At 43.1% G+C, this 27,934-nt stretch overlaps 2 protein-coding genes across 2 annotated transcripts in view; one reads left to right on the forward strand and one right to left on the reverse strand.

Moving 5' to 3' along the window:
* ALDH18A1 (aldehyde dehydrogenase 18 family member A1) overlaps positions 1-27,934 on the forward strand; it is a 948,333-nt gene that overhangs the window by 570,374 nt on the left and 350,025 nt on the right. The gene's annotated exons all lie outside the window — the stretch shown is intronic.
* Positions 409-27,934, reverse strand: part of ENTPD1 (ectonucleoside triphosphate diphosphohydrolase 1) — a 161,251-nt gene continuing 133,725 nt past the window's right edge. Inside the window, exons 7-10 of the mRNA XM_030202935.1 lie at positions 19,451-19,708; positions 10,936-11,046; positions 5,717-5,854; positions 409-2,640 (exon numbers count right to left, since the gene is read on the reverse strand). Of these exons, the coding sequence (XP_030058795.1) occupies positions 2,434-2,640; positions 5,717-5,854; positions 10,936-11,046; positions 19,451-19,708 (714 nt within the window). The 3' untranslated portion in view covers positions 409-2,433. The remainder of the gene's footprint in view (positions 2,641-5,716; positions 5,855-10,935; positions 11,047-19,450; positions 19,709-27,934) is intronic.

Raw genomic sequence — 27,934 nt, forward strand, 5'->3', positions numbered from 1 at the left:
GCCGTGCATGCTCAGTTTTGAGACCGAGCATGTGCGACCTGAGGAAAGCAGCTGCAGGCAATGCTGAGCAGAGGAAGGAGCCGCACAGGGCCAGTCAAGGTATTTCAGGCGGCATGACGATTCTTGGGGGGGGGGGGGGGGGGGTGGCGGCCCAGCCCCGGCAGCGGTGGCCTCGTGCCGGGCCCGGCTCACTCTCTCAGTGGCCCTGGGATATACTGAAAACCTGACTGGCTGGGGAGCTTCCAGGACCCGGTTTGGGAACCACTGCACTAGACTTTTCCTGCACTCCACATTTACTTATCGACCAAACATTATTATTTGATGACCTAATCAATTATTTAACTAAGAAGTAATTTAATATAATGAGAAGACTTCATAGAGTGCATAATTTTTTTTTTTTTTTTTTTACTTTGGATCAGTTCAGACTATTAACTCAAGCTTTAGTCTTATCACAAATTGACTACTGAAATCTTGTTTTTTCTAAATATTTGTTGAGACTCCAAACTATCCAAAATATGGCAGTCCGGTTGATATATTTGCTAAAAACGTTTGACAGTATTTCGACTTACTATACCATCTTACTCTGGCTCCCAACTGAAGCCAGAGTACAGTTTACATTTTTCTGTTTTCTTTATAAAATCCTTTATGGTATGGCACCAACATATATATATGATCATTTTCTACCGATGTATACTAGCCAAATTCATTGTTCAAAATCTGTAGTTTTCCCTCGATAGTTGATCTTCTTCTCTCTTATCAAGCTTCCAAGTTTGAGACAGAATTTGCTGAAATTGTCGGTGCTTCTTCTAGCTATTTGGATTTTAGGAAACGGTTAAAAACCTCATTTCTGAAACTTTGTTAATTCATGGGTTATGCCAATTTTGATATGTAAATGATTGATTTATTGTAGCTCCCAGATAATGTCTGGTCTGCCATTATTGTACTCTGCTTAGAACTAATTAGATATGAGTGGATTATAAACCCTAATATAATACAGTATAATGTAATGTAATTTAGGTGTGCTGATGCTGACTTAAACTAGTATTCTATAAGAACATTTATGTATGCAATTGTCCTTATAGAATAAGTTAATTGCCCGCATTATTTGGGTGACTAAATGGAAGTGCCCAGTTATAGTACTGCCCACTATCAGACCAATGTAAATCTGGGTATGACAATCACAATGAGTCAAGCAGATCAATGAAGCAACAAATTCTTGTTTAAGTGTTTCAGCAGTAAAAGCAAGGAATATGGCTTTTGTAAACAGAAATAAAAAACAAATTACAGGGATATTACAGTGGCTTAAAAATAATCATAAAGATAATGGTGTGACACAACCTGAGATCAGCTTTTTCACATATTTCCAACAAGCCACATTGGCTCCCTGATAGATGACAATTACCATTTCACAGCCTTTTAGTTTCCAAAATCCTCTGAAGATGGTAACAAAACAAGTAACGTTTCAGGGAACTGAAAAGGAATCTACTAGTGTGACCTTTTCAAAAACAGAAGATTTGTTCATTCTTTAAAAAATGAGCCACCTGTATGTGTAATAGTCAAGGTTTGGGAGGTTATTTTAAGAGCCTTATTTGCGATGTGCACATATAAATACCAGCATTTATACATGTATATCAAATAAGCATAGAAAACCCGAGTTTAGAAAGCCGGGATTTATATGTGCAAATTACAAATATATGCAAGAGGCAAGGGGTGTGGTTTGGGTGGAACTAGGAAACGCCAAAATATTCACATGTATTACTCATTTCAGAAGGGGAATGCGTCTCCACAATCTCCGACAATGTTGAGTTTTACACCATCTTTCCCCCACCCGCAAGGTCTAGCATTACTCTCTCTCTCTTCCCATTCCCAGTGACTTGTAGCTACGTGTTTTAAAGATGCTCGTTTTGGGCAACGCTGTACAGGAGAGTTTAGGGGAGGTCACTCCCTCACGCCCCAGTGGTTTTTTTCCTTCCACAAAATTGATACTGCTGCATGATTGCAGGCTCTGTATCTAACTGGGAGAACACAGATGTGTAGGTTGTCAAAATGACAGACATACACTTCTATGTGTCGGCACCTACACGAATATGTTCTGAAATACCAACACATACGTGTAATTGCCTGTTGATGTTTTAGACGTTGACAGTTGCAGAATGGGTGCTGACATTGCACATAGCCAGCACATCCACCTTCATTCCTGCATGTATTTTAGTTGGTCATCTCAATTCTGACTTGTACGTTTTATCTAAAATCTGCCTTCACATGTCCTCATTAAAACTGAGCCATTGAAGGCTGAATGGCAGATTGGAGTTTCTTTGTGTTGAGGGAGACTCCAAAGAGCTCACCTTAATACTGTACAATATTATCAATCCATTATATGGAATGATGGTCCATTACACAATTTGCATTGCTTTTTTAGAAAAAAAAAAAATCCTAAATGATTCCTTTTTGTAGACACCTTGGTTTCCAGAAGTACAGCCATCCAATGAGAACGACAGATGCTGACACAAATGAAAAGAGAACCATGAGTCCCACATAACTTGCATGGGAGAGAGGTGGAGAAAGGGGCAGCTCTGCTGGAATCATATTTGTCAAATTCAGCATGTAGCCCAGAGTCCATACTGCATCACTGCCTTTGATCTGTACAAAAAAAAGAGGACAGGCATAATTAACACAGTAACATTGCAAATGACAGCAGAAGAGACCAGCATGGTCATTTAGTCTGCTCAATAAGGGTTTCGTACACATTACCTCCTCTATGACATTGCTTAGGGTTGTACCTTCTACCCCTCTATGCTTTTGTTTATCATTTATAATTTATTGGGATTTGATATACCCCAAAATCAATATAGATGAAGGTGGGTTACAAAGTAAATAAAACATAAAACAGAGAGGAACTACATAAATGCAAAAGTGGAGAATAAAACACAAGAGTCAGGACCAAAAAGCCAGCACCCTCATGCAAAGACAAACAAAACAACTCTGCCTCACTGCTTCAAGTGCTAAGCACTGGAGTCATAGGCCTTAGAAAACAAAAAGGTCTCTCTCATGAATATTCACTGTGGATATCCTGAAAACCTGACTGGCTGGGGTGCCTCCAGCATGAGGTTTGGGAACCACTGATATATGACCTTGTTTCACGCGACATCATTTTTTATATATTACCATTGGTTGCTTATCCCATATTGAATCAAGTTTAAGCTGTTGATATTAGTGCATAAGGCATTTTATGAAAATATATTTTCCTATTTGAGGTTGCTGGCTACTCCCTATAATCCAGCTAGGGCAATATGATCATTTTCGCTACACACGGGAATCCACCTGTGAAGGTGCCTTCTTTTGGTTGGCACCTGCACTTTGGAACCAGCTCCTTACCAAAATTCATATTAAGGAATCTCTGAAGAAGTTTTTAAAAATTGTTGAAAACTTACTTTTTGGTGCAAACACTTGGCCATCTGAAACCTAGGGGAGGTACTTACTAAACAGTTATCTGTATGACAGGCTATATTTTTATTTATGTTCTTTTATTCTTGTACGCAAGTTTAGGGCTGTTCTATCCTTCTGTAGTGTTCCTTTCTATTTTATGACTGTTGTTTTTATGTTGTAAACTGCTGTGAACACTAAAAGTCAGGCAGTATAACACATTTTAATAAATGATAAACAATTTGATAAACGATTTATGTTAGTATTCTATAACAGCAATTACAGACATACTTGCTGGTACAGAATTTGCACTTAGTGTACAACTTCCCAGCACCTTACTTTAAGCGACTTGTACTATATTACCCCTTTGGTGTACACAGGCCACTAAACACAATCCGCCCGATATTTGAAACCATTTAACTGGCCAGGAACCGCTCCTGGCTGGTTAAATGGCACTTAACCAGCTATCTGGTGATATTCAGTGGGAGATCACCGGTGATCTCCCGTGAATACTACTGGTTAGCACTTAGCGGATAACCGGTTATATCATGCGATATAACCGTCTATCCGCTAATATTCAGCGCAAAACCGCCCAATATTTAAAACCATTTAACTGGTCAGGAACAGCTCCTGACCGGTTAAATGGCACTTAACCAGCTATCTGAGTAACCAGTTATATCATGCAATATATCCGCTAATATTCAGTGCATTGCTGGCTAAGTTTGGTGGCCAAATTAAGCCGCTGAAATAGCAGGTATATCTTTGGCTTGTTTAAATTTAACCAGCCAGCACTGAATATTGGATTGAGCGGTTACGTTCAAACCGGCCAAAAATAAACCGGATATTCAATGCCAATCACTGGAAATGTCCTGGCATTGAATATCCAGGCTCAGTGCCGATCGCGGGAGGCAGCTCAGCTAACTCCTGCAGTCTGAATATTGGGCCCCAAAATCTGAATCACACACAAACATGGCAATCTTGAAAGCCATCTTCTCTTTGGAAATGAATTTAAAAGAGGGAATTTTTAAAAAGTGTATAGAGGAAAGCATAGTAACGTGGAGGGGCATCCAAAATTGAAAGGTCATTTTCCAAAAAGAAAAACATCTATCTTTTTTTTGAAAGTACTGTTTCAAACAAGGTTTTGTGCTTTGGATGATTTTTTTTTGGTCCATTTTCGAGAAAAAAAACACGAATAAGTGCAAAAAGTAGAGATTCATGCCATTGGGATGTAGGAGGAGCCAGCATTTTTAGTAGACTGGTCCCCCAGACATCCCAGGAGAGGGCACTTTTGTGCACTTCATAAAAATGCTCCCAGGTATACATCTCACCTTTGCTCCCTCTTCTTCTCCCCTGAGCCCTCCAAAACCCACCCAAAACAACCCATCCAAATCCCACTACCCCCCCACTGTACACCACTACAATAGTCCTTATGGTTGAAGGGGGCACCTATATATGGGTACAGTATGGTTTTGGAGACTTTGGGAGGGGTCACAGTTTCCATCACAATGTGACAGGTAGAGGGAGATAGGGACCTTGGTCCCCCACTCCATAGTGACCTGCACTGACTACTGCACTACTCCAGGGACCTGCATGCTGCTCTAATAGACCTGACTTTAACATCTGAGGCTGTCATAGAGGCTGGTAAGTCATATTTTTTTTGAGGTGTTGTTGTCAAGTTTCTGAGTCGACGTGTGCATGGAGACATAATCTGGTCCCCATCCTCATTCACTCTTGATTTGTCCCCTCCCATTCTCACTGTAGTAATGACTTTTTTGTCCCTCTCCCCATGGATTTCTGCGGATTTCCCATTGTCCCTGTCCACATGCACACCTCTACTCTATACTCACCATCCTCCTCTCACTCATCTTTTATGTCAAATCCCTTACTCAACCTCATTATTCTCTCTGTATCCATTTACTCCAGAATATGCTCCCATATTTCTGGAACCATGTAAGCCACATTGAACCTACAAACAGGTGGGAAAATGTGGGATACAAATGCAATAAATAAATATTTTTATTCACATTTTTGGGGGGTGGGAGGGGGGGGGGGTCAGTGACCACTGGGGAGTATTGGGGGTCACTATCTAAAATGATTTCAGGACAATTTGGAGATGCAATCATGTTTAGCTAATAGTGGGCCCTGTTTTCGAAGGTGCACTAGATTTTTAGCATGTGCTAACGACAGAGATACTCATAGGTTTAGTAAACAGGGCCAAGTGTATGTTCTCATAAAACTTTTTTTGCACCCTTTAGAGTTCCATAAACAAATTATTCCATTTAAATGAATTTACCTTTCGAAAGAAATAGAGATTTCCCCAGTTTTCTGAATTAAATCCATATCCCAGTTCTAGAAGGGTGAGGATGTATGTTCCAGAAAAGCAATATTCACTCAGGTATTTCTCTTTAATGTCTGGGAAATTTTCTTTCACCTTGAAAAAGAAGAAATAGAAGGTCAGAAGATATGCTATGACAGCCCTGGCTATCCAGGAACAGACTTAACCCCCCTGTTTAAAAAGCTGTGCTAGCAGCTGCCGCACAGCAATGCCGACACAGCTCATTCAAAATGAATGGGCTGTGTCGGCATTACCACATCGGTAACAGAAATAATCCACTGCTTATTTCTATCATAAGTACATAAGTACATAAGTACATAAGTACATAAGTAGTGCCATACTGGGAAAGACCAAAGGTCCATCTAGCCCAGCATCCTGTCACCGACAGTGGCCAATCCAGGTCAAGGGCACCTGGCACGCTCCCCAAACGTAAAAACATTCCAGACAAGTTATACCTAAAAATGAGGAATTTTTCCAGTCCATTTAATAGCGGTCTATGGACTTGTCCTTTAGGAATCTATCTAATCCCTTTTTAAACTCCGTCAAGCTAACCGCCCGTACCACGTTCTCCGGCAATGAATTCCAGAGTCTAATTACACGTTGGGTGAAGAAAAATTTTCTCCGATTCGTTTTAAATTTACCACACTGTAGCTTCAACTCATGCCCTCTAGTCCTAGTATTTTTGGATAGCGTGAACAGTCGCTTCACATCCACCCGATCCATTCCACTCATTATTTTATACACTTCTATCATATCTCCCCTCAGCCGTCTCTTCTCCAAGCTGAAAAGCCCTAGCCTTCTCAGCCTCTCTTCATAGGAAAGTCGCCCCATCCCCACTATCATTTTCGTCGCCCTTCGTTGTACCTTTTCCAATTCTACTATATCTTTTTTGAGATACGGAGACCAGTACTGAACACAATACTCCAGGTGCGGTCGCACCATGGAGCGATACAACGGCATTATAACATCCGCACACCTGGACTCCATACCCTTCTTAATAACACCCAACATTCTATTCGCTTTCCTAGCCGCAGCAGCACACTGAGCAGAAGGTTTCAGCGTATCATCGACGACGACACCCAGATCCCTTTCTTGATCCGTAACTCCTAACGCAGAACCTTGCAAGACGTAGCTATAATTCGGGTTCCTCTTACCCACATGCATCACTTTGCACTTGTCAACATTGAACTTCATCTGCCACTTGCACGCATCAAATCTATTTTTACTGTTTTGGGATCTTGCCAGGTACTTGTAACCTGGATTGGCCACTGTTGGACTGGGCTAGATGGACCTTTGGTCTGTCCCAGTATGACAACATTTATGTTCTTATGTTCACTTACGTAAATATCGCTAGCTAGTCACTGACGGGATGGTCTGTAAGAATTTTCTATGGCATTATCTGGATAGTGCCGCTGAAAATTCACAGAAAAGGCACTTTCCGAAATAGTGGCCACTATTATCTGGTTTAGTGCTTTTGAATATCTGGCCCACAGTTATTAGTAGAGGCTCCAATCTCAAAATGGTTGCTGCACCCTTCAGCAGCCGTCTTGGCAGCCATTTTGTCTGTAATAAAGATGTGCTATGCTGTTGTGGCTATATCTATACATTATTTGACACCATTGTGGTTATTCTCCATAATACATTTTTTACAACTCTTCATGAGATGTGACCCCTGAGGAAGGCATACATCTGAAACACGGTCCGTGTTGGGTCTGGATGTTGTATGTGAATTTTGTTGGAGAATGAACTTTTATTGGGAGACATTGAACTTCTGGCAGTTCTTGGAAACTTCTCCTCCACTTTTTTGTTTCCTTATTTGATTGCTGTGGAAGCACTCACCTGCCTTTTGGATTGATTAGAAAGATGGATACCACAGGAGGTCTTTCCAAGACTCACCTGGGCCATTTAGCAACATACCGAGTTGCTGTCCTATAGACTGAATTAACTACAACTAGGGATGTGCACAGGATAAAAAAAAATTCAGACCTTTTTTCTGTTCATTTCACACATTCATTTAAACAAAATTTTTTTAGTGGGCATTAAATAGATTTAGTGCCCTGCAATCCTTTAAGCCATGCTAATGAATTGAATGTACAGTATGCTAACAAATGAACATCTCTAGTTACCACAGGACTATGTGAGGGAGCAAAATATCATCTGTCCCAAACTGCAGATTGTATAGACATCATTCCAGTTTAGGATGCCAGGTCATGATAAGGGATAGGTGCTATACTTTCAGGAGGTTTGATTCTGCCTCTTTGTTGCTTGGTAAACTGCATTGGCTTCCTGTGAACACAAGGGCCCAGTTTAAATTTTGCACCATGATCTTTAGGATCATGTATGGTGTTGCTCCATCTTATTTATATGGTTGGGTCACACATTTCCATAAAGGTTCTATAGGTAAAACTCGCAATTAAATGTTACTATGTTTTCCATCAGCCAGACAGCTTACAATACATCAAATATTTGATTCTTCTCTTCATTATCAGGCTGTCTTAATGTGGAACTTGTTGCCTTTACAGACCCATATATTGTCAGATTATTCAATTTTTTTGAAAAGCTCTTAAACCTAGATTGTTTTCCAGCTATCTTGGCTTTTGTAACCCGCATTGAACCAGTTATGTTATTTGCAGAATAAAAGACCTGTATAACATATAATATATTTATTTATTTAATACGTTTATATCCCACATTTTCCCACCAATTGCAGGCTCAATGTGGCTTACACATATCTGTAGAAAAGGCTACAGTGCATTTGGTACATTTTTACAGTTTAAAAGTAAGATATTTAACAACATTTGAAACAAACAATATGTGAAAGATAATAATATAATTAGTGTCCATTAAATCTTTGATTAGACTAGAAGGTAATTTGGATTATGTTGAGCCTAGAGAATAAGCCTTTTTAAACAGTACAGTTTTCAAGAGCTTTCTGAATTTTAAGTAGGTCTGGGTACATTTGACTGATTATATAACAATATAATGTATAAAATAACATGCCTACTGTGTGCATGGCTAAACTAAAAGGATCACTCTATGGGGGTATTCAGTAAGAAGCCCCAAGAAATGCCAGTATTTTAGTAACATATGCGCATATGTGAAAACATACACAAGTAAATGATAATAATCCGGCTACGCTCTCTGTAAGTATGCACTGATCTTCGATTGCCCCTGCACTGTGTGCGCTTTCTCATGGGCAGAATTTGGGCATAGCATGGGCAGGGTTCATACTTGCGCATGTAAATTATGGAATACTATGATTTACACTCATACTTTTCTAATCTAGTTGTGGGCATTTACCCCAGCTCCGTGGCTGGTGTAACCCTAGCAGCGCTATAGAAATCCTAAGTAGTAGTAGTAGTAGTAAGTGCTAATGAAAAAGAAGAGGAAGGCTGCCCCCACAGCACAAGAACAAAGAAAAACAATTGGGGGAGACCAATGTAATCTCAGCCAGTAGACACAATTTATTGATAATATTAAAAAATATGTAAGATACAAACATGAAGAAGACTGAATGGACTTGATGCAGTCCTGGATTTTGGTGCGGCAAGCACCTGCCTCAGGAGTCAGAGATATTCTAGTCTACTTGACAATGGAAAATTGTTAGCCAGTGAGTGGCAGTACAGGGATATCAGCCAATAAGTCACACTATAATATAAAGCTGTAACGTCGTCAAAATGATGAAACAATGTGTACCGCATACAGTTCAAGCTTCTCCTACTAACCTACAAATGCACTCAATCTGCAGCCCCTCACTACCTCTCTACCCTCATCTCCCTGTACGCTCCTACCCGAAACCTCCGCTCACAGGACAAATCCCTCCTCTTTGTTCCCTTCTCCACCATCGCCAACTCCAGGCTCCACCCTTTCTGCCTTGCCTCTCCCTATGCTTGGAACAAACTTCCTGAGCCCATACGCCAAGCCCCCTCCCTGCCCATCTTTAAATCCTTGCTCAAAGCCCATCTCTTCAATGTCACCTTCAGCACCTAACCATTTCACCTCTATCCAGGAAATCTAGACTGCCCCAATTTGACTGTCTGCACATGTTGTCCATTAGATTGTACGCTGACTGCACATGTTATCCTTTAGATTGTAAGCTCCTTTGAGCAGGGACTGTCCTTCTTTGTTAAACTGTACAGTGCTGCGTAACCCTAGTAGCGCTTTAGAAATGTTAAGTAGTAGTAGTAGTAGAAATGAGATTGTTTATATGTCAAAAAAGACAGCCTAAGAGCCACATAAATGATCTGATTTCTACACATTGTTGTTTCAACATTTTGACGGTGTTACAGCTTTATGTTATAGTGTGACTTATTGGCTGAAATCCCTGTACTGCCATTCACTGGCTAACAATTTTCTGTTGTCAACTAGACTGGAATATCTCTGACTCCTAAGGCAGGCACTTGCCACACTGAAACACAGGCCTGCATCAAGTCCATTCAGTCTTCTTGATATTCTGGACTCATCAGCCTTTGTATCTTACATATCTTTTGTATTATCAATATACTAGTAAAAGAGGCTCGTTTCTGGACCAAATGAAATGGGCGCTAGCAAGGTTTTCCTCCCCAACACCCCCCCTTCTCCCTCCCTCCCTACGTACCTACCAACCCCTTGGTCATTCAGACGCCATTGTTCCACGCACCGTAAGCCATTGCTCCGCCCTCGACATCATCATGTTTGACGTGAGGGCGGGGCCCGGCGACTTGGCGATTTCGGTGGCTTCACCACCACGAACCCTTCGAACCTGTGTTGAAGGAAGTGACGTCAGTGGCTTGGCTTCACTGACGTCAGTGTCTTCAGAACGATGAGGGTGAGTTTTATTATATAGGATTGTTTCCCCTGGATGGAATTACATTGATGTAAGTGCTTACCCATGTGCATTTGACCTGCTACATTGCTTTTCATTCTAGAATAGGCACATAGCATCTAAAAATAGGCACCCTCTTATCAAATTACCCTGTATAAGCAGTGATGCTATTCTCCTCAAAAAGACAGCACTAGAACATGTAAATTTAACTGAAATTAAGCTGTATCCTAGGGACAGAGATGAAAGGGGTTTCATTTCTTCACAGATGATTACTGGTAATTTTGTGGTACATAAAGCACACCTGGCCATACCAGAACATGTGTAATAGTGAGAGCTTCACATGGAAAGCGAAAGGGTGAATCAAGTTACCTACCGTCTCCCAGGGTGTGGAGCAGAACTCTTTCATGGTCTCTTTCATTTTGGAGAGGTCGCTTCCACTGGTCAAGTTTAAGAAGTTCATTACAAAGTAGAACGCAGAAAATGCCTACAAAGAAAAATTCACAGGTAGAAAATTCAGACTCTGTGATCAGATACCATTAAAAAAAAAAAAAAAAAAAGAGGTCAGGTCCTCGCAAATGGACCCTGAAAAAAACATTCTGTCTGATATTCAGTTTGTGGCAGTCAGCATTATTTTAAATGCCAGCCACTGCAGGTATTTTATACTCGGATATCTAGCGCTGTATCCAGATACCAGCCAGCGCAGAATATACCCGTAAAACATGGCTGCCAGTTCTTATCTGGGTACTGGCAATGTTCAGTCCAGTGAAGAAAACAAAGAAGAAAACCTCTGCAAAGACAACCAAAGGTCCAAAAAGCACAGTGGTGGTGGTCCAGGAAAGGAAAAGAAAACCAAGGGTTCACATGAACTTTTGTTGAAGGGTGACCCTACTCGGCCGAGTTTCGGCAACAGCCTTCGTCAGGGCATCTTCGATGTGAACTCAAATAGAAATAAGTCCATATACTATCTCCTTTAAAAAGTTTTTAAAGGACACTTATGTCTATTTGAGATCATATCGAAGATTGTGTTGACCCCTGATGAAGACTTGCTGAAACTTGGCCGAGCATGGTCATCCTTCAATAAAAGTTCATGTGAACCCTTGGTTCTCTTCTCCTTTCCTAGACCACCACCACTATTCTTTTTGAACCTTTAATGTTCAGACTAGTACCAGAATAAGTAGCCAGATAAAGTTAGGACAGCCTTACCAGATTAGTGGATTGAATATTGCTGTTAACTGGGAAAATGGAAACTCTGCCAGACTGTATTCCCAGACCACCTCAGCACTTCCAGGATACTGCCAAGGTGGTCTGGTTAGATTTGAAGCACCATTATAATGCTTCTGAAAATCCAAATATCACCCAGTGAACAGAACTTATCTGGGAAGCAGCCATTCCTAACTGGATAAGTTTCACTGAATATTGACCCCAGTGTGTCTCTTTTGCCACAGGAAAGGAAAGAGCAGTGATTGAAGAAACACTGAGATTCCTTTTCATAATATACAGTGATTATGCAGAGTGTGAAACTTGGTAAAATAAATGAATGACAGAATTAGCTTGAAGACTGATCGCTGATGTGTTGGGAGGACAGATAATGTATTCTGAAAAAGCAACCTGAGGCATGTTTAAACTAAGGGAAAGTCTAGATTGAGGGGATGATCCCTTAAGTCAAGGGATGAAATTTGTTGATGGAAAGGAAATGAACATGAGATACATAAAAGTTAGTTTTAAAAAATCCAACAGATTTGTTGGGTAGATAGAATGCTTTTGTATGGCTAGCAGGGTCGTAGCTAAAAGCCCATTTTTTTAGGGAGGGGGCACCCAGGTATGGACGAAGTGGGCCACATATTTCCTCTCAGCTCCCCCCCCCCTACATTTAAATTGTACCTTTGCTGGCGGGGATGCAAAACGCCCCACCAGCTGAAGAGATCTGCTATTCAAGTCCTTGCCTCCATGTTTACTGAGCAGCACTTAAGTCAGCAGCATGCTTCTGCTGCTGGCACTCTTGCATGCTGCCAACTTAAGTGCTGCTCAGGCAGTTCAGATGGGCAGTAGATTTCTTCGGTTAGTGGATCTTTGACACCCCCGCCATCCATTAAACCAGTGCGGCAATTTGGGAGGGTGCTCAAGCCCAAAGTGGTGGTGGTGGGGGAAGGGGGCTCTGGCTTCTGACAGCTAGTGAATATTTAAAGATGCTAGCCTTTACAGACTACTTAGGTGTCCTGTTCAAGCTTTGACTTTTAAAACTTATAAAGTATCATCTCTGGTCTAATGCAGAACAGCCATGTTCAATTGCTGGAAAGAATCTCTGTTCAAAATGCACACACAAGGTTTTCCATGAAGCCATGGCCTATTGCTCTTGGTCAGGTACTGTTTTTTGTTGTTTTTTTTTGCAATGGTTGGAGAAAAACCCTAGGGAGTTGTAAATGAAGGATCATGTGCCTCAGCTCGAAGGATCAACAGAATAAATAGCAGCAAATCCCATCTGGGAACAGCGTCCCATATATTATGGCGCTTTATGAATCTTCATAGATCAACCGGGTTGATCTATGAAGATTCATACAGTGCCATAATATATGGGACGCTGTTCCCAGATGGGATTTGCTGCTATTTATTCTGATGATCCCCATAAATAAAAAAGAGAAAAGCGTTAAGGATGTCAGCTTGGACTGTATGATATGTACAACTTGTGAGTGTTTGGGATTACAAGGATGATTTATTGATATATATCCCCACACCAGTACTGAATGGTCTCTTTAAATTGACAGCTCGAAGGATGGCAGTTCCACTGAGCTGGACATGCAAGGAAGTAAGCATTCTTCCCTACTGTTTTTTTGTTTTTCTTATACTAAGTTTAGTCTTCGCATGCTAATGGAATATAATCTCTCTGATTCAAGAAACTTTATTGACATGGCAATTTGAACATATGTTGCTAAAATAAACGCATAGACTGGTAAAAGGAAAGAATTACTAAGTAGGGACACTGCCAGAATTCTGGAGATGTTCACTGTTCTCTCTGGTCAGTGGGCAGAAAGGGGACAATTCTCAAAGACCTTTATCTGGATAAATTACCCAGGTAGAACACTCAGTCTGCAAATTGCCCTTCTCAAGCTGACTAAAAGTATGCACAGGGCTCACAATGTGGGCATTTTAGTTACATTATAAAGGGCATTCCTGGGGGCATGTGAAAGTCAAGGGAGTAAATACATGCAGAAAGTATAATTCTGAAGTCTGCACACAGACTCTCCTCTCCCTGTCCCCCTTCCACCACTATATGATAAATTTTGTATTCATGTACCAGCACAAGTGAATATTCAAAAGAAAAACTCCTCCTGGTTTTCTTAGAAAAAAATTGCTCCCCTGTGCTGCAGGTACAGAAGTGCTCATGGTCTTTGCATCTAGGCAGGCTACTCAACACTGTCCCCTAATAATTCTGATTTGGTCACAGGATATAACATTTTGCTGTTGTAGCTCTTATTTCTTGCTGTGTTTCCTAGTATTAAACAGAGAAAAGTGGGTGCTGAAGGGAACTAACCACACAGCTCGGAACGGCAGTATTCTTTTCTTTTTTTCAATTTATGATAGAATACACACAAGTACTCAACACAGAAAACTAGTAGGTCCTAATGATTATTTCTGCTGGGTGCAGACATGTAATGGGGCAGGAGCCCCTTCATCACAACCAGCTGCTCCCTATTCGAGTAATAGGGGTTCTGTATACAATGGCCATGAAAACACCCAGGGTGTTGATTTAGTGCTGAGAACTACATCTCCCATCCTGCAATAGGGCTTAATGGATAAAGCCTCTGAAAGTTGGGAAGGCAAAGGTTCCAAGAGTCCTGTGAGGGTGGTACGAGGCTGGGTTTCCACAGGATCACTCCCTCACTGAGGCTGAAGTTGAACCACCTTACAGCAGGTGGCACTAACCTGCCGAGTCAGAGGGGTGGGGCTCAGGCAGGGAGGAGGTTAAATGCCCTAAAGTAGAACTATTCAGGGAAGCCCTGAGTCAAGAGGTCTCTAAGAGAGTGACAACTGAGGCTACAGTACTTGAAGGGAGTACCAGGGAAAAGAAGTAGCCAGAGCTAAGTGTTTTGCTGGGGTGGGAAACTGCAAGTAGTCAAGTCAGCCTCCAGGAGTGATACATGGCCAGAAGACTGCCAAGATAGGAGAGAACCCTGAAGAATATTCCTAAAGTGTACAAATTTGATGTGTGCCCAGAAGGACCTGAGGTGGTATTAGTTGCCAGAGTGTTTGGACCTGGCTAGGAGCCAGCTTCATGAAGAGTATTGACTGGGACTGTATTGATAGAGAAAGACTCTACTTAAAAGCCTGTGAAGTAACACAGCTGGGTACATAAATAAAGTTCTTTTGATTCTTACCTGCAGCCTGTGTGTGAGTCTGCCACATTTGTGTGAGGTCCTGCCTCTAACCATGTGGCTACAGGCCCTGTAAACCCAGATGTAACTATTAAAGGGGTAGGGGCTGTTTACCCAGAGCTAGGGGAGGAAGCAATGGAGATAGTACAAGTGACTGAGTTATCTGAAGAAATGGAAATGGAATGAATTTCACTCAAAGAAGAGGCAGTGGATATGGAAATTGTACAAGTTTGAACAGAGACTACCAGTCAGGAAAATAGGCTCAAAACGTCTTTAAAGACTGAACTTGAAAACACTTATCTCTGGATTCTACATAGGTTACTCAAAGTTGGGTGTGGAAATTTGGGCACCATTAACAATCAATAATTGGTGTTAATTGGTAGTCATTTGGGTTTATGTGCAGACCTGTCCTGTGCCCTATTCTATAAAATACATGCCTAAATTTTATAGTGTGCAGCTCAAAAGAGGACATATGGATTAAAAACTGGTTTAAAGATAGAAAACAGAGAGTAGGGTTAAATGGTCAGTATTCTCAATGGAGAAGGGTTGTTAGTGGGGTTCCCCAGGGGTCTATGCTGGGACTGCTGCTTTTTAACGTATTTATAAATGACCTAGAGATGGGAGTAATTAGTAAGGTAAATAAATTTGCTGGTGACACAAAGCTATTCAAAGTCATTAAATCACAGGAGGACTGTGAAAAATTACAAGAGGACCTTACGAGACTGGGAGACTGGGTGTCTAAATGGCAGATGACGTTTAATGTGAGCAAGTGGAAAGTGATGTATGTGGGAAAGAGGAACCCGAATTATAGCTACGTCATGGAAGGTTCCACGTTAGGAGTCACGGACCAAGAAAGGGATCTAGATGTCGTCGTTGATGATACGTTGAAACCTTCTGCTCGGTGTGCTGCTGCGGCTAAGAAAGCAAATAGAATGTTGGGTATTATTAGGAAAGGAATGGAAAACAAAAATGAGGATGTTATAATGTCTTTGTATCGCTCAATGCTGTGACTGCACCTCGAATATTGTGTTCAATTCTGGTCGCTGCATCTCAAAAAAGATATAGTGGAATTAGAAAAGGTGCAGAGAAGGGCGACGAAAATGATAAAGGGGATGGGATGACTTCCGTATGAGGAAAGGCTAAAGCGACTAGGACTCTTCAGCTTGGAGAAAAGGCGGCTGAGGCGAGATATGATAGAGGTCTATAAAATAATGAGTGGAGTTGAATGGGTAGATGTGAAGTGTCTGTTTTTACGCTTTCCAAAAATACTAGGACTAGGGGGCATGTGATGAAGCTACAATGTAGTAAATTTAAAACGAATTGGAGAAACGATTTCGTCACTCAATGTGTAATTAAACTCTGGAATTTGTTGCCAGAGAATGTGGTAAAGGCGGTTAGCTTAGCAGAATTAAAAAAGGTTTGGACAGCTTCCTAAAGGGAAAGGGGATTCGGACTTGATATACCGCCTTTCTGAGGTTTTTGCAACTACATTCAAAGCGGTTTACATATATTCAGGTACTTATTTTGTACCAGGGGCAATGGAGTGTTAAGTGACTTGCCCAGAGTCACAAGCAGCTGCAGTGGGAATCAAACTCAGTTGCCCAGGAAAAGTCCATAGACCATTATTAAATGGACTTGGGGAAAATCCACTATTTCTGGGATAACCAGTATAAAATGTTTTGTACTCTTTTGGGATCTTGCCAGGTATTTGTGACCTGGATTGGCCACTGTTGGAAACAGGATGCTGGGCTTGATGGACCTTTGGTCTTTCCCAGTATGGCAATACTTATGTACTTAACAGGCTTATATTCGAAAGAGAAGGGCAGCCATCTTTTGACACAAATCACAAGATGGGCGTCCTTCTCCCAGGGTCGCCCAAATTGGCATAATCGAAAGCCGATTTTGGGCGTCCTCAACTGCTTTCTGTCACGGGGACAACCAGAGTTCACGGGGGCATGTCGGAAGCATAGCGAAGGCGGTACTGGGGCATGCTTAACACATGGGCGTCCTCGGCCAATAATGGAAAAAAGAAGGGCGTCCCTGACGAGCACTTGGCCGACTTTACTTGGTCCATTTGTTTTTGTGAGCAAGCCTCAAAAAGGTGCCTGAACTGACCAGATGACCACTGGAGGGAATCGGGGATCACCTCCCCTTACTCCCCCAGTGGTCACTAACCCCCTCCCATCCTAAAAAAAAAAACTTAAAAAATATTTTTTGCCAGCCTCAAATGTCATACCCAGCTCCCTGACAACAGTATGCAGGTCCCTCACGCAGTTTTAGTGGGTGCAGTGCACTTCAGGCAGGCGGACCCAGGCCCATCCCCCCGCCTACCTGGTACACTTGTGGTGGTAAATGGGAGCCCTTCAAAACCCACCACAAATCCACTGTACCCACATATAGGTGCCCCCCTTCACCCGTAAGGGCTATGGTAGTGTTGTACAGTTGTGGGGAGTGGGTTTTAGGGGGTTTGGGGGGGCTCAGCACACAAGGTAAGGGAGCTATGCACCTGGGAGCAATTTCTGAAGTCCACTGTAGTGCCCCCTAGGATGACTGGTTGGTGTCCTGGCATGTCAAGGGGACCAGTGCACTATGAATGCTGGCTCCTCCCATGACCAAATGGCTTGGATTTGGTTGTTTCTGAGATGGGCGTCCTCGGTTTCCATTATTGCTGAAATCCGGGGACGACCATCTCTAAGGACAACCATCTCTAAGGTCGACCTAAATGTTGAGATTTGGGCGTCCCCGACCGTATTATCGAAACGAAAGATGGCCGCCCATCTTGTTTTGATAATACGGGTTTCCACGCCCCTTCGCCGGGACGTCCTGCGAGGTTGTCCTCAGGAAAACTTGGGCACCCCATTCGATTATGCCCCTCCATGTAATATAAAAGGCGTAGGAAATATCTTAATTGCTTCAACTCTGCAACACAACATAACCTTAGATCGTATTGGACATTATATATTCCTTATTATCGCTGACCCTTATTGTACCTTATACCCTAACCTTACCTGACCCCTATTTCAATCTATATTTGTTTATCCCTACCAGACTTGGCGTTTGCCTTTACGGTATTTTTGTAAGCAACATTGAGCCTGCTAATGGGTGGGAAAATGGGGGATACAAATGTTACAAATAAATAAATAAATAATGGTTTAGATGCAGCGCTGCAGGCTTTCTGTAACTGTATATAAACCGAAAACTGTATTTATCCATTTATTTTTGCGTTTACAGGCTAGAGCAGTCACTGTGCTGGACTGGAAGGGCAAGACTCAGAAATCTGAATTATAAAGACTAGATTAAGGGGATAATTCTGTAAATGGGCGTGTATTTTAAGTGGTACAGTACATATCCATGTTGAGGCAACAGATATGCATATGTGATCCTTTACAGAATAGCAACTTGTTAAAAACTATCTGGTTGATATTCAAAATAATTTAGCTGGCCAGAATCAGCTGCGAACCAGTTAAATTGCTTGTTTGGGGCTAGCCACTAATTTTCAATTGCATTTAACTGGTTATCACCGCTGAAAATTAGAGGTTAGAGCATAAGTGAAAGCTGACTATTTTGGGGGCATCCCAGGTGTGGTGTCAGCACTGGGCCGATTACGTGTCGATATTCAGCACTAACTGGCCAGGGTAACCGCATAAATGGGACTGCATAATATTCAGAACAAAAGCTCCTCCTGGTTTTCTTAGAAAAAAAATTGCTCCCCTGTGCTGCAGATACAAAAGCTGCATTAGCCAACTCCGCATAAGCCCGATATTCAATGCCAAAGCCTGGACGTGACCCAGCACTGAATATCTGGGAATAACGCCGGCAGCAGTCAGTAAAATGCTCACTGCTGTTGGCGGAATATTTTTCCCCTATGTGCCATGGCATGATGGTGTGTACTTTTGACAGTGGGCATGCACAGATTGCACAATACACATGTAGAGTATAAGATAGTACAATTCAAAGAACTGCCGGAGGATGCGGTAATGGCAGTTAGCGTATCTGGGTTTAAAAAAAAAGGTATGGACAAGTTCCTGGAGGAAAAGTCCATAGTCTGTTATTGAGATGGACATGGGGGCAGTCACTGGGCTAGATGGACCATTGGTCTGACCCAGTACAGCTGTTCTTATGTTTAACATTCATGTGCATAAATGAGATATTGGTGCAGATACCTGCAGCTGTCCTAGGTCTGGTATACCTACTTTTCCTTATGGTATCCTCTCATGCTCTTATTCTAGGTGCTCTTTTATAAGATTACCTTCCACATGATGTTAGTGATGTAGGAAAGCTGGGAAGTGGGCCCGAGTGGGTCAGACAGCTTAAAGCCCCCCCCCCCCTGGATTAACTGTGTTAAAATCTTCCATTTACAGACATTCTGCAGTGACACAGAAGAGCAACTTGCAAAGTATCAATGAGCTCAACCACACTGCAACAACACCGAGAAGTAACTTGCAGAGCACCAAGTGCAACAAGGCACAACACTAGTGAGCACAGGCGATTCCCACAGAAGGAGAAGCATAGACGTACCCCAAATTCCCCACTCAGCTCCGGCTGGAAGATCCCATTGAAAGAGCAGCGGGAATAAAAGCAGTCTGCTTTGTCGAACATATCCTGCATGTTCTGCTGGCACTGCTGATAGTCTCCAGACCCTGTGACTAGAATGGACGAGCCGAGGAACAGTTTATAGCTAGCTGTGCAAGGGCTACTATACAGGTCATCTGCACTTATATTTTTCACGTATCCTACATTAAAACATGGATTCTGGAGGGTGGTGCTCCTTGCAACCTGCAAGTACAATAAAGCCAGTTACAATCACACAGTAGAATATTAACAGAAAGAGAAACAAATGGTTTTTAGCTGAACATTAACAACCAAGAAGATAACTTTAATAGCAAAAAACTCCTAGGGGTCCTTTTACAAAGGCATGCTAGCAGTTTTAGTGCGCACGAATCATTAGCACATGCTAAACGCTAGAGCTGCCCATAGAAATATATGAGTGATTCTAACATTTAGTGCATGCTTCTTTTTAGCGTGTGCTAAAAGCGCTAGTGTGCTTTTGTAAAAGACTCCCTAGTGTTTAAAAGCAGATTCGAATGTAGAGCCCTGTCTACAATACACATAGCGCTACCACACAAGCAAGTACATTTGGTGCCACGCACAAGCGAACAGCCACTTTATAAAGAAAAAGTTCACACAAAAGAGGGGGTTTGCATTTGTAAAGCGCCGTAGCATTCCATGCAGATACAAGTGTCAATTCTGCTACTAATGGGGGTAATATCAGGCTTTTTCCATGGGTAAAACCTCTTTTACACAAGGAAAAGGGTTTTTATAAAATGATGGAGCGAGTGAGCCTCATTTTCTGTGATCTGGGACTGTAGAGTGCATGCATACATTTATACCTTTTTCAGAGCAGCTATAGATTGCTGCATGAGCATTTGCGCTGGTGTGGGATCTGGAACTCTTATTTTATAAAGGCACAATAGGTGCCCATGTTGCTTTTATAAAATAAATGTTATAAGGGCCTATATATGAAAGTGGTACCCTTCCCATGTACAAGTGGCTCATTTTGGAAATCTGTACATCCACAGGAAACTGATTCTGGCGCTGTCCTCCAAAAGTCAATCATATTGCAACTGGAAGTGGTTTAGAACCTTGGGAGGTGGGCACAGTTCCCGACGCAAGCTCTCCTCCAAATCCCAGGTCCAAATGAGGAGTTTGCCAAGAGCTATGTGTGACTTGAAGAGACTGACCAAACAAAGCGCAGAAATTTCTATATGCCACAGCATACACACATTAAACAGCACCTGTTATTTATACGTATATGCTGATTTACAAATGGAAATCATTTTACATGTGCAAAAAGCACATATCTCTTCTAAAATTGCCTCCCAAGCTTCTTTTTCTGCAGTGTGTCAGATGCACCTTCATTTTATTTAAAGTTATCTTCTTTAAAACAAAAATACTTAAACCCCCTAATTCTGGAAAAGTGACCAAAACTTGTAAGTGCAATTTAATGAAATAAGCTAATTAGCACCAATAATTGGTGCTAATTGCTTTTTAACAAGCAATTATTGACACTAATTAAATTTAATTGAACTTTATGCATGCAAATGTATGTACCTAAAATTTACATGTGATTTGAAAAAGGGGGTGTGGAAATGAAAGTCATGGGCAGAATGGGGGCATGTAGATTTGCACCACATGTCAGTTGGTTCAAATGGCCATGCCTAAAGTTAGGAAAAAAAATCCACCACGGTGGAAGAATACTGAATTTCCACAAGAGGTACCCATGGAGAAAGGACAGTGGGAAAACAACTATGAACTCAAGAGAGAGGGATGCAATCTTAAACTTCTCAAGTTGGTATATCAACATCACTGGTATTTTACCATTACTTTGCGTTTTGCTACTTTTTGCGCTAAAATGACACTACGTTGACTCATCAGCTCATAACACAAGGTCTTTTTCAATTATTTCCCAATTTTCACTCAAGCACAAGTACATATTGGTGTTTTTGTCATTCAACCCAAGCTCAGAAGACTCCTGAAGAAGCCTGAGGATGAAACACAGTACTGTGTTGAGTCTCTGATCAATAGAACCAACTTCAGAAGTTTAAGATCACATCCCTGTCTCTTGAGTTCATGGTCGTTTTCCCACTGTCCTTTCTCCATGCCTAAAGTAAGCCATGATTCTCAGGTGTAAGTGCTATTCTATAAACCATGCCTAACTTTAAGGGTGGCTTATAGAATAGTGCTTTTCTCGACGCTAATTTTTTGGCGCCATATATAGAATCTAGCCCAAAATGTGATGTTCATAAATTCAAATGACCTCTGCTTCTAAGGCACATGGGGGTAATTCTATAAGGATATGCCTAGTTTTAGACATCAAAATGGCACATAAATGCCAGTATTCTAGTTATTTATGTGCATGTGGACAAATTTGTGCACAGAAACAGAGGAACACATTTTTGGTTGGAGGGGCTGAACAAACCAATCTCTGGCTGCTCTCAAGCTCTCCAATTGCTGATGCAAAACATTGGTAAGACAATGGACCCAGTGGCCCACCATATTCCACTGCCTATGCACACAAGTAAATGACTATTTTACAGAATATTCCATACTATAGCTGGAAATATGCAACAAGATGTTCATGTTTATTGAAGCACTTAATACACCGCCTTTCAGTACAGAAATCAAAGCGGTGTACATAACTAAGTAAGAAACAGAAAGGAACTACATTATACAAATAGGACAGGGGAAAAAGAAAGAGAAGGCGAGGAATAGGCAATGGCGAATGGCCAACACCCCATCAAGCCAGGAATCTGGACACTCCCATAGTGTGCTTAGACTGCATGATAAGAAAGAAAAAAAAGGGGGGGGGGACCAAATTTGAGAACTGAATTGTCGTATTCTTGCTTCAGGAGTCTCTTAAAGGCTCATCTATTTTCTTTAGCTTTTGTTGAGGGTGACTAGGCTTGGAGGTGGCTTCCTTGCTGCTCACCTTTGGTCACCAAAGGTGACCAGCAAGGAAGCTGCCTCCAAGCCTAGTCACCCTCAACAAAATAGATAAGCCTTTAAGAGTCATTTGAAGCAAGGATACAATTTAGTTCTCAAATTCATAAGGAGGGAATTCAACAGAGAGGGAGCAAGGCAGAAGAAAGCTGATTCCATGAACTTTGCATGTGGGCATTCATATGAGTGGAGTTTGGACAGGATGTTCACTTACACATGTAGTGTATAAAATATTGTGATCTATGAGCATTCTTCTGCAATCTAGGCCCAAGCATTTATACCAGCTCTATAACTGCTTAAAGTGATCACATCGTAAATACAAAGAAAAGGCTTCAAATAGGCACTTTCCTAGTGCCCAATCTAGGCGCCCTGCTAAAGAATTACTCTCTATACATTTATATTTAAGAGACATTTACATGGACAAAAACCTATTTACCTAGATAGAATGCCAGTTTTGAAAACTGGCCTCTCCCTTAAGTGGTTAAAACTCTATGTACTGTTCTAGAATGAGCATATTTCTACCCACTTTAGGAGAGACATTTCTGGGACTGAAAAAGAGTGCATGTAGGAGCTAATTTTACCATGTTGCTCACCTGTAACAGGTGCACACGTATGTGGTGATGCCATCTGATGGTGCAGAGATGGAACTGCTCTCCCAGAGCTCAGAACTTATTGTAATATCTAGATTGTAAGCTCTTTGAGCAAGGACTGTCTTTTTGTGTATGGTGTACAGCGCTGCGTATGCCTTGTAGCGCTATAGAAATGATAAGTAGTAGTAGTAGTAATGTCCTGAGCAGTAACAGCTCTTCCTGCACACAGGGTCTCCTCACCTACTCAGTTGTTCCAAAGCTCAAAACAGTCAGGCAACTTTCAGGAAGTGTTTCATCAACTAGCAGGATTGAGTCAGGGACACAAGTGAGTGAGTTCCAAACTTGGGGCTGCCCAGTCTTAAATAATTTCAGTCTTTTTTGCAATTGATAGTGAGGGTTGTTAGCTGATAAGGCTGAAAGCTTGTTCCAAATAATAATGAGCAAAGAATGTAAGAAGAGAGGACCAAATAGCTGTTCTGCAGAAGGTTATCAGACTGTGGAGCTCAGAGGAGCATCTGCTTATCTGTTACAGGGCATACCAACTCTATTAGGATCAAATGAAATGAAGAGTTCAGTTGATTTTCAAAATGATTCAGTTCTTTTTAAGTAGCAGGCGAGAGCCCATTAACAGCCGAGAATGGAGGGCTTTCTTCAGAGAATTTGAAAGGTGCTCTGAACAGAAGATAGGGAGCACTATTTCCTCGCTTAAGTAAAAAGGTGTAAATACTTTAAGCAATAACTTGGCATGTGTCTGAAGAACAACTTTGTTATGATGGAATTGTATATATGGCTTGCAGATCACCAATGTCTGAAGTTCACTTACTCTCCTAATTGAAGTGACTGGTATTAGGAACAGTACTTTCCACATAAGGAACTGAGGAGACTTCATAAGGGAAGCAAGCACCAAATTTAAGTACCCCGGAACAGTGGGTTTCCCTTGGGAAGACATCACATGAAGCAGGCCTTTCATGAAGTGAGCTACAATGGAGGAAACTCTATTAATGGGCACCTCCTTTTAGGTGTCCTGATGCTGTGTGGTAGGAGCCTATGCTATAATGGTATCTGGGTGCCCAGATTTTGTTATAGAATTGTGAGCATCGAATGTAGCAAGGGCACACATTACTTACAGTATTCTGGAAGTGGTACGAGTAAATGGTAGCACAACCCATGTCCCTTCCAGGCTCTGCCCCCTTGCATTTATGTGCTATGCCACTTACACATTCCCTTACAGAATAATGCTTAGCTATTTTGCTTCCATCTACATGTGTAAGTGTACACCTAGTTGCAAAAGTGCTGACATTCTGTACATTTACACAGACAAGTGGGGTGTAAATACAGGTGCCCAGTTACAGAGCTTCCCTTTATATGCGATTGTGATGCTGGAAGGCTATCCATCACAGCATGATGGGGGGGGGGGGGGGGGGGGGGGCAATTTCTCCAAATGGGTTAGTTTTATGCATACCTTGACAGGAATGAACCTCACTCCTAAGCCTGAGTATTTGGAGTATGATCTCAGTCTCTCAAATTTACTCATTGACGTAGTACTTGCATTGTGCCAAAGGGAAAATTAGGTTCTTACCTTGGTAATTTTCTTTCCTTTAGTCACAGCAGATGAATCCATTAACTGATGGGTTGTATCCGCCTACCAGCAGGTGGAGATAGAGAACACTGAAAGACCATAGTGCCTCTAGGACGGCTAGCCCCAACTGCCTTCAGTATTTGAGATTTCCAAAGCAGAGTGAACCATAAAGGTATAATAAACTTTCCTCACAGCAAACAATCGCCCCATAACAGGAGCATCAAAGGAGGGATGATCTCAACCTCCTGTAGTAGAACATCATGTAGAAATTCTGATAGCTGTTTTCCAACTTCTCCCAATGAGATTCATATCTGCATGAAAGATCTGAACAAAAAACAAAGTCAGACAGGGAGGGATCATGGATTCATCTGCTGTGACTAGGGTTACCATATTGTGTCTTCTGAAAAAGAGGAGACGTCACGCCCCCTGCCCCGCCCCCACCACGTCCCTTTCGGATCCTCATCCCGCCCCCTATTCCCCTCCCCGTCACATATTCCCCTCCCCTGCCCCCCCCCATCGTCACATATTCCCTTCCCCTCCCCTTACTTACTATCTAGCCCTGGTGGTCTAGTGACCTCTTCGGGGCAGGAAAGAGCCCCCTCTTTCCTGCCTGGAGCGCTGCCTGCCCTTGCCTGCGTCCTTCTCAGTCTCGGCTGGGGATTCAAAATGGCCGCCGAGAGTTGAAGCGGCCTCGCGAAACTTCAACTCTCGGCGGCCATTTTGAATCCCCAGCCAAGACCGAGAAGGATGAAGGGCAAGGCAGCACTCCGGGCAGGAAAGAGGGGGCTCTTCCCTGCCTCGAAGAGGTCACTAGACCACCAGGGAAGATAGTAGGGGAGGGGAGGGGAGACCCACGGCGCCGATCGCTCGCCCGCACGTACATTTGTCCAGAAATCCGTACAAACATGCGTGCGGGCAAAACCCGCCGGACGCCCTGGACATGCCCTCAAAAAGAGGACATGTCAGGGGAAATCCGGACGAATGGTAACCTTAGTTGTTACTAAAGGAAAGAAAATTACCAAGGTAAGAACCTAATTTTCCCTTCCTTGTCATCAGCAGCAGATGAATCCATTAACTGATGGGATGTAGAAAAGCAATCCCTACTTAGGGTGGGAACAGGCCACACCACGAGCCAAAACTTGAGCTCCAAAAACAGCGTCCTGCTTTGCTGCAACATCCAGCCTGAAATGCCAGGCAAAAGAGAGCTGAGAAGCCCAAGTAGTCGCACTACAGATCTCTTGAAGAGAGAGTGCACCCGTTTCAGCCCACGAGGAGATGGCTCTCGTGGAATGCGCCTTAAACGCTTCAGGCGGAGACCGACCTGAAAGCAGATATGCAGCAAAAATGACTTCCTTGAGCCAACGGGCTTTAGTGGCCTTAGACGCCGGGCCTCCATGCCGAGAACCTGACAACAAGACAAAAAGGTGATCAGAAGTCCTGAAGTCACTTGACATCTGAAGATACTGCAACAGCGCCCTGCGGACATCCAGAAGATGTAACTGCCCAAAGGAGTCTGGGAACTTTTCCCTAGAAAAGGAAGGAAGAAAAATGGGCTGGTTCAGGTGAAACGCTGAAACCACCTTAGGCAGGAAGGAAGGTACTGTACGTACCGTTAATCCGGACTCCGTGCAGAAAAGGGTCCCGACAGGATAGCGCCTGCAGCTCAGACACGCGTCTAGCCGACGTCATGGCCACCAAAAAGACTGTCTTGAGAGTCACATCCTTCTCTGAAGCTCGCTTAAGCGGCTCGCAGGGCGAACACTAAAGAGCCTTCAACACTAGCCCCAGGTTCCAGGCCGGACAGGGCAACCGGACAGGAGGATGGAGCCTAAGCACCCCTCTGAGAAATCTGGCAATGTCCGGATGAGCAGCAAGGGACAAGCCAGCGACTTTCCCTTGATAGCATGATAATGCTGCCACTTGCACCCGCAGAGAATTGTAAGCCAGGCCTTTTTGTAAGCTCTCCTGCAAAAAGTCCAGCACAGTTGAGACAGTAGCTCGTGTGGGTGTGATCGCCTTTGAAACACCCCACGCCTCAAATTTGCGCCAGATCCGAGCATAAGCTGCAGAGGTGGACCGCTTGCGGGCCTGCAAGAGAGTGGAGATGACCTTGTTACCTTGTCTCTCAATTGCGCCCTCTCAATAGCCAGGCCGTAAGACGAAATCGGCAGGGATCCTCCATAGACACCGGACCCTGAACCAACAGGTTCGGCACCAGGGGCAAATGCACCGAGCGTCCAACATCCGGCGGAGATCCGCATACCACGGACGCCTTGGCCAATCTGGAGTGATGAGAATCACCAGACCTCGGTGCTGTCGAATCCGCAGTAGGATTCGTCCTATCAAGAGCCAAGGAGGGAACACATACAGGAGGCCCGAGGGCCAGGGTTGAGCCAGACCATCCAACCCCGCCGAGTGAGGATCTCTCCTTCTGCTGAAAAAGCGAGGTACTTTGGTGTTTGCACTTGACGCCATTAGATCCATACTGGGAGTCCCCCATTTGGCACAAATCTGAAGAAAAACTTCTTCTGCCAGTTCTCATTCCGCCGGGTCGATTTGATGCCTGCTGAGAAAATCGGCTTGCTCGTTGCTCTGACCTGCTATGTGAGCTGCAGACAGAAGCTGCAGGTGGATTTAGGCCCAGTGGCAAATGTGAGCGGCCTCCACGGCCAGGGCCCTGCACTGAGTGCCACCCTGACGATTTATTTATGCCACCGCTGTCGTGTTGTCTGACATAACCCGGACAGCAAGCCCCTTCAGAGTCTTTTGAAAGGCCAAAAGAGCCTGGAATATCGCTCTCAGTTCCAAGTGATTGATGGACCACCCTGCTTCCACAGGTGTCCACAGACTCTGAGCATAGCTTCCTTGGCAATGCGCTCCCCAGCCTAGAAGGCTGGCATCTGTTATCACCAGGCACCAGGAAGGAAGCGCCAGAGGTATTCCTTGGCGCAGCATCCTTTCGGAGAGCCACCACTCCAAACTGAGCCGGGCCCACAGGGAGCAACGTTAGTCTGTGTTGATATTCCTAGGACATCGGAGACCATTGTTGAAGCAGGGCAATCTGCAGAGGCCTCATATGCACTCTCGCCCAAGGCACCACCTCCAAGGTGGCTGTCATCGACCCCAGCAGCTGGACAAAATCCCAAGCTCGTGGGCGAGGCATCCGCAGGAGCAGACGGACCTGATTCTGAAGCTTGCACCGCCTTTGGTTGGGGAGAAAGACCAACCCCGATGCCGTGTCGAACCTGAATTATTTTAGGGGTTCAGTGTTCCCCCAAACCTATTGTTCTGCCCGATAGGACAGTCTAGCTGTCCCATCCCAGACAGAACATT

Source organism: Microcaecilia unicolor, chromosome 5, assembly GCF_901765095.1.
Source record: "Microcaecilia unicolor chromosome 5, aMicUni1.1, whole genome shotgun sequence".
Lineage (NCBI taxonomy): Eukaryota > Metazoa > Chordata > Amphibia > Gymnophiona > Siphonopidae > Microcaecilia > Microcaecilia unicolor.